The sequence below is a fragment of the Elephas maximus genome, chromosome 22, assembly GCF_024166365.1.
Source record: "Elephas maximus indicus isolate mEleMax1 chromosome 22, mEleMax1 primary haplotype, whole genome shotgun sequence".
Lineage (NCBI taxonomy): Eukaryota > Metazoa > Chordata > Mammalia > Proboscidea > Elephantidae > Elephas > Elephas maximus.
The window spans coordinates 57,665,181-57,678,089 of record NC_064840.1 but is presented as its reverse complement, the minus strand read 5'-3'; the positions used below and the strand labels follow the sequence as shown (position 1 = coordinate 57,678,089).

The window sequence follows — 12,909 nt, the reverse complement described above, 5'->3', positions numbered from 1 at the left end:
TGTGTCAATCCATCTAGTTGAGGGTCTTCTTCTTTCTCTGACCCTCTACCAAGCATGATGTCCTTCTCCAGGGACTAGTCCCTTCTGATCACAAGTCCAAAGTACCTGAGATGAAATACCGCCATCTTTGTTTCCAAGGGGCACCCTGGCTATACTTCTTCCAAGATAGATTTGTTTATTCTTCTGGAAGTCCATGGTATATTCAATATTCTTCTCCAACACCATACTTCAAAGGAGTCAATTCTTCAATCTTCTTTATTCATTGTCCAGGTTTCACATGCGTATGGATGATTAAAAACACGATGGCTTGGATCAGGCGCACCTTAGTCCTCAAAGTGACATCTTTGCTTTTTAACACCTTAATGAGGTCTTTTGCAGCAAATTCGCTCAATGCAATATGTTGTTTGATTTCTCGACTGCTGCTTCCATGGGCATTTACTGTGGATCCAAGTAAAATGAAATCTCGACAACTTCAATATTTTCTACGTTTATCATGATGTTTCTTATTAGTACAATTGTGAAGATTTGTGTTTTATTTATGTTAACGTGTAATCCATACTGAAGGCTGTAGTCTTTGATCTTCATCAATAAGTTCTTCAAGTCCTCTTCACCTTCAGCAAGCAAGGTTGTGTCTGATGTTGTGTCCTGATGTTGCATTCTTCTTCATATAGTCCAGCTTCTCGGATTATTTGCTCAGCATAAAGACTGCATAAGTATTGTGCAAAGACACAATCTTAAACACATCTTTCCTGATTTTAAACCACACTGTATCTCCTTTTGTTTGAAAGACTGCGTCTTGGTCTAAGTACAGGTTCCTCATGAGCACAATTAAGTGTTCTGGAATTCCCATTCTTTGCAATGTTACCCATAATTTGTTATGATCCACACAGTTGAATGCCTTTGCTTAGTCAATAAAACACAGGTAAACATCCTTCTGGTATTCTCTGTTTTCTGCCAAGATCCATCTGACTTCAGCCATGATCTTCATTTTACGTCCTCTTCTGAATCTGACTTGAATTTCTGGCAGTTCCCTGTCCATGTATTGCTGCAACAGTTTTTTAATTATCTTCAGCAAAATTTTACTTGCATGTGATATTAATGATATTGTTTGATAATTTCCACATTCTGTTGGATCACCTTTCTTTGGAATGGGCGCAAATATGAATCTCTTCTGGTAGGTTGGCCAGGGAGATGTCTTCCAAATTTCCTGGCATAGACGAGTGAGCACTTCCAGGTCTGCCTCCGTTTGTTGAAACATGTCAATTGGTATTCTGCAAATTCCTGGAGCCTTGTTTTTCACCAATGCCTTCAGTGCAGCTTGGACCTCTTCCTTCAATACCATTCGTTCTTGATCATATGCTACCTCCTGAAATGGTTGCAGGTCAACCAATTCTTTTTGGTATAGTGACTCTGTGTTTTCCTTCCATCTTCTTTTGATACTGCCTGCGTCGTTCAGTATTTTGCCCACAGAGTCCTTCAATATTACAACTCAGAGCATGAACTTTTTCTTCAGTTCTTGAGAAATGCTGAGCGTGTTCTTCCTTTTGGGTTTTCTAACTCCAGGTCTTTGCACATTTCATTATAATACTTTACTTTGTCTTTTTGAGCTACCCTTTGAAATCTTCTATTCAGCTCTTTTACTTCATTATTTCTTCCATTTGCTGTAGCTGCTAGATGTTCAAGAGCAAGTTTCAGAGTCTCTTCTGACATCCATTTTCGTCTCTTCCTTATTTCCTGTCTTTTTAATGACCTTTTAGTTTCTTCATGTATGATGTCATCCACAACTTGTCTGGTTTTCAGTCATTGGTGTTTAATTCATCAAATCTGTTTTTGAGATGGTCTTTAAATTCAGGTGAGATGTACTCAAGGTCATGCTTTGCCTCTCATGGACTTGTTTTAATTTTCTTCAGCTTTAACTTGAACTTGCATATGAGCAGCTGATGCTCTGTTCCCCAGCCGGCCCCTGGCCTTGTTCTGACTGATGACTTTGAGTTTCTCCATCTTCTCTTTCCACAGAAGTAGTCGATTTGATTCCTGTGTATTCCATCCAATAGGTTCTACAATTACAGTCGCCACTCAGATTGTTTAAAAAGGCATTTGCGATGAATAAGTTGTTGGTCTTGCAAAATTCTATCATGTGATCTCCAGAGTCGTTTCTATCACTGAGGCCAGTGTTTTCTAACTCCAATCCTTTCTTTTCAATTTTTGCATTCCAATCACCACTAATTATCAATGTATCTTGAGTACACGTTTTGATCAATTTCAGACTACAGAAGTTGGTAAAATCTTCTATTTATTCATCTTTGGCATTAGTGGTTGGTACGTAAATTTGAATAATAATCATATTAATTGGTCTTCCTTGTAAGCATATGAATGTTATCCTAACACTGACAGCATTGTACTTCAGGATAGATCTTGAAATGTTCTTTTTGACAATAAACACAATACCACATTCGTCTTCAATTTGTCATTCTCAGCATAGTAAACCATATGATTGTCCAATTCAAAATAGCCAATACCAGTCCATTTCAGCTCACTAATGCCTAGGATATCAATCTTTATGAGTTCCGTTTCATTTTTGATATCTTCCAATTTTGCTAGATTCATACTTCGTACATTCCACATTCTGTTATTAATGGCTATTTGCAGCTATTTCTTCTCATTTTGAGTCGTACCACATCAGCAAATGAAGGTCCGGAAAGCTTGACTCGGTCCAAGTCATTAAGGTCCTACTCTACTTTAAGCTCTTCCTCAGTCATATTCTGATTACCATCCAACCCGAGAGGCTCACCTTCTGGCACTGATATATCAGACAATGTTCACTGCTATTCATAAGCTTTTCATTGGCCAGTTTTTTTAGAAGTAGATCACAAGGTCCTTCTTCCTCTCTTAGTCTGGAAGCTCTGCTGACACTTGTCCAAGATGAGTGACCCTGCTGGTATTTGAATTATTGGTAGCATAGCTTCCAGCATCACAGCAACTTGCAAGCCACCATAGAATGACAAACTCACAGATGTGTGGTGCTTGGTTTTCCTGGTCTCTACTAATTTATCTCTCAGTTTTCATGAAATGGTAGGTTTTTCATTAGATGATATTTATTAAGAAATTAGAGAATCAAAAAGAACCAGGTTCATTAATTAATATGAAAGTAGAGTGTCACATCAGATATTTTGGGGAGAGGAAAAGTGTAGTAATTCAGTTTACAGATTAAAAAAAAAAATTATGGGAAGAATGTAGATTTCAGACTAGAACTGTCCTGAGCTCACATCCAACCCCCTACCATGTCTGACTGGAGACAAGTTGAGACCTTCCTGAGCTTCAGTTTTCTGAAACCTACCTAAATGGGTTATTGTGAGGAATAAATGACATAAAATATAAAACATGCACTTTCTGCCCAGGCGAAACGCTAGCAGCGCAGTGGTGAAGAGCTAGGCTGTTAACCAAAAGGTTGACAGTTTGAATCCACCAGGTGCTCCTTGAAAACCTTATGGGGCAGTTCTACTGTGTCCTATAGGGTGGTTATGAGTCGGAATTGACTCGACGGCAACAGGTTTTGTTTGGTTTGGTTTTTGTATACCTGCTACATGATTGCCAGAGAGCAACAGGTTATCTGCCCAGGCATATGAGCCTCGCCTTGTGATTATATGAGCAATCAATAAATGTTGATTCTCACCCTTCTTTTTCTCATCTGTATTTTGATTCTTCCTATAAATGGGCCTTCCAAGTGGAATGAAAATATTATCTGACATACAAATATTCATTATAAAGAAAACTGAAAAACTAGTCTGTTGCTTAAAAGAAATTATACAATAGACCAATACCAAAACCAAACCTGTCGCCGTTGTGTTGATTCCAACTCATAGCGACCCTACAGGACAGAGTAGAACTGCCCCAGAGAGTTTCCGAGGAGCGCCTGGTGGATTTGAACTGCCAACCTTTTGGTTAGCAGCCGTAGCTCTTAACCACTATGTCACCAGGGTTTCCTGTAGACCAATAGAACTGTGTATTATTTAGGGTTCACTTATTTTCCTCTAAAATCTGTGAATTTGTGTCAAGAACCTGTTCCCATAAACAGACTTATGAAAGAGTGTTCTTTTTTTAATGAAATATTCTACACTTTCTCTTCTTTGCACAGGCATATCCTCTTTCTTAAAATTTGTCATTTTTTCAACCAAGAAAAGAAAAGAAAAAAGCACTAGAGAAGAGATCGCTGCTATAGAGCCAGCATTTCAGCATTTCTTAAGGGTTTTTTGTTTTGTTTCTTCTTTGTTTCTTTCTTTACATCTTTTAAAAGTTCTAACACAAAGATTTAAATAAATTTTTTAAAATTATAAAAATAACATCAGTATAGAGCATTTGGAAAATGCAGAGAAGTGTAAATAAAAAGATTAAAACCACTAACAATCCCACAATTTAAAGGTAACACTTTTAACATTTTAATCTATCTTCTTTGCATTGTCTCTAAGCTTTTATTTCTAAATCGCTCTGTGCACACAATGCGTTCAAGTCCTTCAGCAGCGGCTTCCTGCTGTCGCAAACTCTGCTTCAAGCTCCCTCTACAATGGCAGCCTCCTGTTCTGTTCCATCTTTTAAAACACCCCCATAGAACAAAATTGGAACATTTATTTAAAGGAGCCCTGGTGGCACAGTGGTTAAGCACTCGGCTGCTAACCAAAAGGTGGGCCATTTGAACCCTCCAGCTGCTCCACGGGAGAAAGATGTGGCAGTCAGCTTCTGTAAAGATTACAGCCTTGGAAACCCTAGGGGGCAGTTCTGCGCTGCCCTATAGGGTGGCTATGAGTCAGAATAGACTCAATGGTTCGTTTTTTTTTTTATTTTTATTTTCTCTTGAAGGATGAAAACACACCTCTCTCTTTAAGACCTCCCTAGCCTTGTAGCTAGCTCCTACTCTGACCCCACTCTTGGAGGTTTGTTTCTTAATCTCCCTCAACTCTTCCTAACTAAGGGGACTTCGGTTTCTTCCCTCCCTTGTCAATTCCTGTCATCTCCTGGTCAGTTCTCCTCCTCTGCAGTGTCTATCATTCATTCTACAGCTATTTAACAGCATACCCACATGTGAAGTAGAAGACCTGTGACACTTGGCCACAATAATACTTAATTTTTAAATTTGTGGCTAATTTCATATGTACATGAGAAAGCATCACATTAAGATATACTGTCTTTTTATTTGTTTAAAATCAGGCTTTTCCTAGTTTGAACTTTAATCAGTAACATTAACAATGCATAAACAACTCCGTTGTTTTTATTTTGCTTCTTTCATATTGATTAAAATGTTCTTATAAACTGGACTTACGAGGCTATTTTCTTGGGTACCATTAGTGAAGTCACGAGAAGGCATCAGCCTATGTTGCAGGTGACGGGTTAGGTGTATTTTCAAAACTTAAGTGCCATAAATATGAATATTATTCTTTTTAAATCCCTCCAAATGATTTCAGGAGAGTTGCCCAACACCTTGAATTGATGGCCCCCTTTACTCTTTTGCAGGTAGTACAAGACTGGAAATTCGTGGCTCAAGTTCTTGACCGAATTTTCCTGTGGCTCTTTCTGATAGTGTCAGTTACAGGCTCCGTCCTGATTTTTACTCCTGCTTTGAAGATGTGGCTGCATAGTTACCACGAAGAACAAGTCTCCAGAGCAATTTGAAAGACAAACCATCAACACAAAATTATACCTTAGACCTCGCATGCATCTAGCCTGTACACAGAATCCAAATGCACGTGCTTATTGCAAGAACCTGACTGCGTAGCCTCAAGGAAATGAAACATCTCTTGATGGGAGAAACCTGAATAAATGTGGGTTTGCCCATAGTTAATTAATAGTTGGCATTAGAGTGAGTTGGGTTTAAACAAAGCGGAATCTTCTCGGGCTCCTTCCTTTCAGGTGTGTGAGAAGCTCATCTTGTACCCTTAGGGGCTCTCCTTCCTTCCTGGTAGCCCTAAGTAATCTTGCACCCTAATTCTCTGTCTCCAATGCCCTCTCTAGTATCTTAGGTGTTAGAATGACCACATTAGTGGAAGAGACTACAAAAGTCACTGTGAAAACAGAGCACTGTTGCAGCTCTCCTTGGTCTTTCACTTGATTACTCACTGATAACTCCACCACCTCCTCTTGATGTCTCCACTGTCTGTAATTTTAGGATTTTTCTGGGGTTTTACTAGGAAAAAAAAATAATCTCTTTGGCAGTCTCATTTTTCTTGTATGGGACCACAGATTTCACTGCTCTCTTAGATTTTACCAGAAATTTGATCTCATCTGCCCTACAAATTTCAGACCTTTCCATTGATCTGGTCTATGAAGGCGTCTCGCCAACCTTCTGTTGATGTTATGAATTCATTTTTATCTTACATTTCTTCTGGAATGTCAGTAAGACTTGTGGGGAGAGGGACATAGCTCTTCAGTCAGCCATCCTGTACTAGAAATCTTTTCTAAATTTCAGTCCCTATACCAGTTGCTGTAGTCAGTTCTGATTCATGATGACCTCGTGTGTGTCAGAGTAGAGCTGTGCTCCACAGGGTTTTCAATGGCTGATTTTTTGGAAGTAGATCACCAAGGCTTTCTTTTGAGGTGCCTATGGTTGGACTCGAACCACCAATGTTTTGGTTAGCAAATGAGCACATGAACCATTTGTACCACCCAGGAACCCTCAATCCCTACAGACTTGTCCAATTGGACATGGCAACTGGAACACTGAGAATCACCAAAGGTGGTGCCGTACCATGAGAAGATTGTGGACCTATTTTAAAGACTCTAAATAATCTTGACTTTGCAGATTGATGGGACTGGAAAGGTGATGCTGTTGGGAAGAGGGTTACTGATTTATTGGACATAAATAATTAGTGAAGTGTGGCTTAAAGGTAGGTGATTAACGTGTGTTGTTAGACTTGGCAGAAGGATTGCATCCACTTTAATGGGATTCTGCCCACCTGGCTGTTTACAGTCTCCTGGATAATTATAGTAGCCTCCTAGCTGCTTTTCCTGCTTCCAATCAGACTCCCTTCGTCTCCTTCATCCCAACCAGACCTTTTCCTTTTCATAGCTAGTCTCTCCTTCCCTTTGTCCCCCTCCTGGATGTCAATACTTTAATTACCACTCCCCCTGCCTCCTGCATCTTCAGTCTCCCTTGTAGGGTTCTCTTTCCCAGACCTGCAAAATGTCCAGATCTGCTTTATTCTTAGAACAAGCATGGACCCATACTAAACAGAAATAACAGAATTTTTGTTCAAATAGCCTGGACTGCTCTTTTTAGAGAAATTTGTATAATTCAATCATCCTCAAAAGCAATTCTAAATCCCTAAAAAAAAAAAAAAATCACAGTTATAGTTATTTCAATGTTTAAACAATATTTAATATGGTCACTGTACTTGTTTTCAATAGGTAACATTTATTACACCATAGAATTGTGTTTTTATATACTATACAAACAAGCTGTAGAACATATGAGCATTTTGTATGATCCATATGTCCATTACTTTTATGCACATTTTCTGGATTTTTTAAAGAGACACAAAATGGTGAAGTGCTATCAGTATGGACCAATGCTCTACTACTAGCCAAAAGTTTGGCAATTCAAACCTACCCAGAGGCGCCTCTGAAGACAGGGCCTGGTGATGTTCTTCCAAAAGGTCACAGCCTTGAAAACCCTATGGAGTAGTTCTACTCTGCACACTTGGGGTCCAACTTTATTAGATAGCAATAATGACAACAAAAAATAATAGATTATGACTCATGACTATTGAAGTTCCCCCAGTTCTAAAATCTCATACTTTGGAGAGTTATACTGGAGCTTTTATAATTAAAAAAAAAACCACACAACTTCTAATTATAAATTTGTTCCTTTAGGAAAATGTAATCTGCTTTATCATCACATTCAGACAGAATCTGTGGAAATACATTGTAATGAAAATCAAGAATTTCCACATCTTAACTCTCTGATGTGATTGTAGAATCGGAGGCCAGATCACTGTTCTCCTTCTTTTTATTGAGAATAATTTTGACTTTATCTCATTATTTAGCTTTACTTAACCCATTAGTTTGTTAAGTCGGTGACAATATTAATCTTTAAAAAAAAAGTTTAGATTTGAATTCAGTTTTAAATTTTGAAAAATACTGACCTGAAATATTTTCCACAGCAAGCCTATTTCAGACCAGTCACAGATATATCAAAGAGCGAGCATTTGTATGTGTGGCACAGCTTAAGCCACATTGCAGCTAAGGTAGAAGAGGATGATAAGGAGTTAAAAAGTGGAAAATGATAAATATTTATATATCACAATATCCCTAAGGAAGTAACTACAAAAGATAGCTTTAAAGCAAGGAAATTTTAATTTCAAATGTAGAGCAAGAAAAATCTTCTGTGGGCAAAACTTGCCAGCTAATTCCAACAAGTGGAAGCTGGGAGACCCACACGACTTGCCATCACACATAAGCATGCAAGCACGTGTGTGTGCACACACAGATACACAGACAGCTTTCCTAAATTGTTCTCAGCCTTCAGCTCATACCCCACCTCCTCTTGAAGCCTTCACTGAGCATTGGCTCTCACTGAGATCCCTGTCTCTGAAAGTTTGTGGAGTTTTCAGTCTATACTACATTGTTCTCTGATTATCTTAATCCTCTATTATATTCACAACAGCATCTAACTGAGATGAGTACATAGTCAAGACTTAATTAATACTTATTAATTAATTAAACCAAAAACCAGAAACTTGGGTTTGGGTTGTTTGTCTAAAATGGGAACAAAATTGTACTGTTGATCAGCCCCACCTCACATTTCCAGCTATAATATATAGACATATGTACATATATATGTGTGTATACATACACATGTACATATATATGTACATATGTGTGTGTGGACGGCACTGGGTGTGTGTATATATATATATATATATATATATACTTGTATACATACATATGGAGCCCTGATGCCACAGTGGTTAAGCGTTGGGCTGCTAACCAAAATGTCAGCAGTTCAAATCTACCAGCCACTCTTTGGAAACCCTCTGGGGCAGTTCTACTCTGTCTTATAGGATCACTGAGTTGGAATCAACTCTACCACAAAGAGTTTAGTTTCTATACACACACATATATAATTTTCAGTACGTACCTTAAAAAATATTTCCTTAAACATTACAGAATTTCCAAAATAACATTATCAGGCTTAGCAAAATTAATCATTCTATATTCAATTTTCTATAACTGTCTCATAAATACACTTTATGTTTAGCTGGTCTAAATATAGTTAGCTTGTCTTCAACCTGGAACCATTTTGTTATGTCTCTTCAATCTGTTTTAATCTCTTCTTGTCACTGACTTGCTGAAGTAACTAGATCAGTTTTCCCCAAGAATGTCCCAATTTTTGGATTTGTCTGGTTGCTTCCTTGTGGTATTATTTTACTTGTTCCTGTTTCCTATATTTCATGTAAACTGGAAATTAGAATTGTAATCTTAAATGTAACTCTAGTTTAATATTTTGGGCAGAAATACACCATAGATGATGATATGTAGTTCACATTGCATTGTATCAGGAAACATACTGTTTGTTGTCTCATCATTAGTGTTAAGATTAATTCCTGGATTAAGGTGATGACAACCTGTTCTCTCCATTGTATCCAGTGATAAATTTAGTGATCTAGTCTGTTGCTCCTTGGAAACTCTATTGGGCGGTTCTACTCTGTCCTATAGGGTTGCTATGAGTCAGAATCGACTTGAGGCAGTGGGTTTGGTTTTTCTTTTAGCCTGTTGCCATAAAAGAACACAGCAAAGTCATAATGGCTCTCACCAATGACCTTGGTCCCTTTAAAGGTGGTTTCTAACCAGCCACATTGGAACACTATAATTTTCAAAGAGTAATACTTTTATGCTAGGATGGGCCTTATGGTTGTGTCATAATTCTTTCTCTGTCGCACCTACTACTATGTGTTAAAAATAAATCATTTAATGAACAGCCATGGAGACTACCATTTATGTTTAATCTGACACGTGCTACTTCTTTGTACTAAGATTTTCTTTTCAGTATGCCAATAAAATAATAGCAAAAATAAAAACCATGCATTTCTTTGCTCCTTGTGGACATAATCTTGAGGTTTGGGAAAACTAGCCTAAAGCAGCACTATATCTATTGGGGTGGATTGTGGCACACCCAGGCAGGGTTACCCACCCTAGGGCAGGGCAGCCTGGCTTGTTGTAGAATTAGATATGCCCACCAGAATGCTCTGAGATGGTCCCAGCTTAGGCTGCAAGAGGAGAAATAGAAAGAAAAAAGAGAAAAATTGTTAAGATTATCTTAGGCACTACCATCATCCCTGTTCTACATCCCTGTTTTATGCTTATTTTCCTTCTTTTAAAATGTATGTCATTAATTTGTTTACTTGTGAGTACAAGACCCTCCTGTCTTATAGATCATTAAACAGCTTCTGGAAGGGTGGGTTGGGAGGTCTGAAGCATACTCAAGTAAGAAGAATGTATTAAGGGTTTAGTGCTTTTGTTCTACCTCCTAGTTTGTTGTGTAGTGCCTGGGGTCTTAAAAACTTGCAAGCAGCCATCCAAGGCACAACAATTGGTCTCTATTCTCCTGGAGCAACAGAGGAAGAAGTAGAGTCAGGAATAGACAGAGAATATGGAATATGTAGCCACACCATGAACAACTGCCTCCTTTGTCATGAGACCAGAAGAACTGGATGGTGCCCCACTACCATTACTGAAAGTTTTGATCAAAGCTTCTATTGAGGAATTCTGATCAAATGGGGGGAATACAGTACAAATTTTCAAATTCTCATGGAATCCAGATTTTCTGGAGCCATGGAGGCTGGATGAACCCTCAAAACTGTTACCCTGATAATCTTTAAGTCTTAAACCAAAAATATTCCCTGAAGTCTTCTTGAAACTAAACAATATTTTAGTTTAACTAGTAAAGAATGTCTGCCTTGAAGATTATGCTCTTTTAAGATCCACCTATAAGGGATCAAATTGGCAACAGCAACTCAAAAGATTAGATATGAACCTTTCCTTACGGAGCAGTGAATTTATGTTAATGGGAGAGCAATGATTCAGAAAAGGAGGTTGAGAATTGTTGCACAACTCAAAGAATGTAATCAATGCCACTAAATTGTACATGTAGAAACTGTTGAATTGGTATATGTTTTGCTGAGTATATTCTCAACAACAATAAGAAAAATGAAATAAATTATTTTAAAAAAGGAATGTGTTAAGAAGTTAGCATAAGGCTTTCCTCACCCCTGTCTGGAAGCACTCTCCTATTTTCCTGCAAAGTAGTTCTTAAAAGTCTTGTTTTAAAATTCTGACTTTGTGGCCTTTTCCCACACAATATACTATAAAATCATTCGATCTCTTTTATTTAGTTCTGGTATACATGTTTTCCCCCACAGGCTGTTAAGAAAAAAAAGGTATTAAATAACAACCAGTCCTCTGTAAAGACAGTAAAATAAAATACTGATACTACAATCACAAATAACGAGTAAAAATATCTTAAAACAGAGTAATTCAATTCAAGACTTCTGGCTGGGGTGCTAGAGAGTGCGTTATCAAAGAAAAGAGAAGAGAAAGACTTTACATTGTGGCAAGAGAAATTATTGAATATCAACACAACGGATTGTGTAATCATAAAAATTAAACTTCAGGACTAGGTAACAACGTGGCAGAAGTGTTGCTGATACCTATGTTGAGAAAAAAGCAAAATACAAAATTGAAAGGTCAAATTGAAATGTAAAATTTTTTATGGGCAACCACTGGAGGGGAAAAGGCAAACAAGAAAGTGTCTGTGCTAGATTAGCTTTTTTTCCCCCTCTTTTAAAATAAACCTTTAAAATTGTTATAGTAATATTTATACAACAAATAAGGCAATTAAACAACAAATAAGGCAATTAGGGTGGATAAAGCAGAATTCTGAAGGTTCTCCCTCTCAGAAGAGGAATTGTCCCAAAAGATACAAGATCATAATTTCTTACAGAAGAAATAACTTTATTTTCAGTCTCAGATACAATGAACAAATGGAAACTATTGAAGGGAAAAGACTAGAAGAAGACCTTCTCTCAACCCACAACCAAGGTTGTTTAGGTTTGCCTGGGCACATCATATAACATTTTTATTTTGATTGTTCTAGTGACCAGGGCCAGATAAGGCATTTAAGGGCCCTATAGGGGCACTGATAATCTGTGGTATCCTCTCCTCTGCTACTCATGCATTCAAACACGATATGTGAGTTAGATATATACACGTATGTGTGCGTGTGTCTGCGTGTGTGTTTTAAATGCGACTATAATATTAGCGATTGAACTCAAAAGTGGCATATGCTATTTTAGTGGAATGAGATGAACTGGATTATAAAATTTTTAGTGGGTGACAGGAACTAAGATTTTCACTATACACCACATTTTCTACAAAAAGAACATTCTCACATATTCTACAACAAAGAAAATGAGTCTGTGAACTTAGTTGTTTCAACAATCAATGTAAAATTCTGTTGATCTCCCACAATGAAAAATTGACTTTCACCAATTTCCCATTAAAAAGTGTGGGTGCCCTCATCATTTAGTGCCCTGCCAGTTCCCTTCCACTGTGGCTCTCAATTTTCCTTGTATCCTGTCTGCTTGGCATCTATGGGTCTTTGCTTTTGACAACTGGTGTCCCTGTTCTGTTGATGCTCTGAGCACGTGCTTACCTTGCTTATCAGGTAATCTGTTCCTCCTAGTGACATTCCTGCATGATACCTGCCTGGTCTTGTATATATGACTTTTCCTAAAAAGCTGCAAGTGCGTGGAGACAGAACCTATTTGTATTACCCTTGCAATGCCTAACACAGGGCTGGGTTACCATCAAGGTTCTTGACAGATGAATGCTAATTAAATATACCCTGGTAAGATAGACACT

The 12,909-nt window shown here is 37.9% G+C and overlaps 1 protein-coding gene across 1 annotated transcript in view; it reads left to right on the top strand.

The window, feature by feature from the left end:
* CHRNB3 (cholinergic receptor nicotinic beta 3 subunit) overlaps nucleotides 1-5,664 on the top strand; it is a 37,800-nt gene extending 32,136 nt beyond the window's left edge. The window contains exon 6 of the mRNA XM_049865499.1: nucleotides 5,506-5,664. Within this exon, the coding sequence (XP_049721456.1) occupies nucleotides 5,506-5,664 (159 nt within the window). The remainder of the gene's footprint in view (nucleotides 1-5,505) is intronic.
* Nucleotides 5,665-12,909: the final 7,245 nt, after the last annotated feature.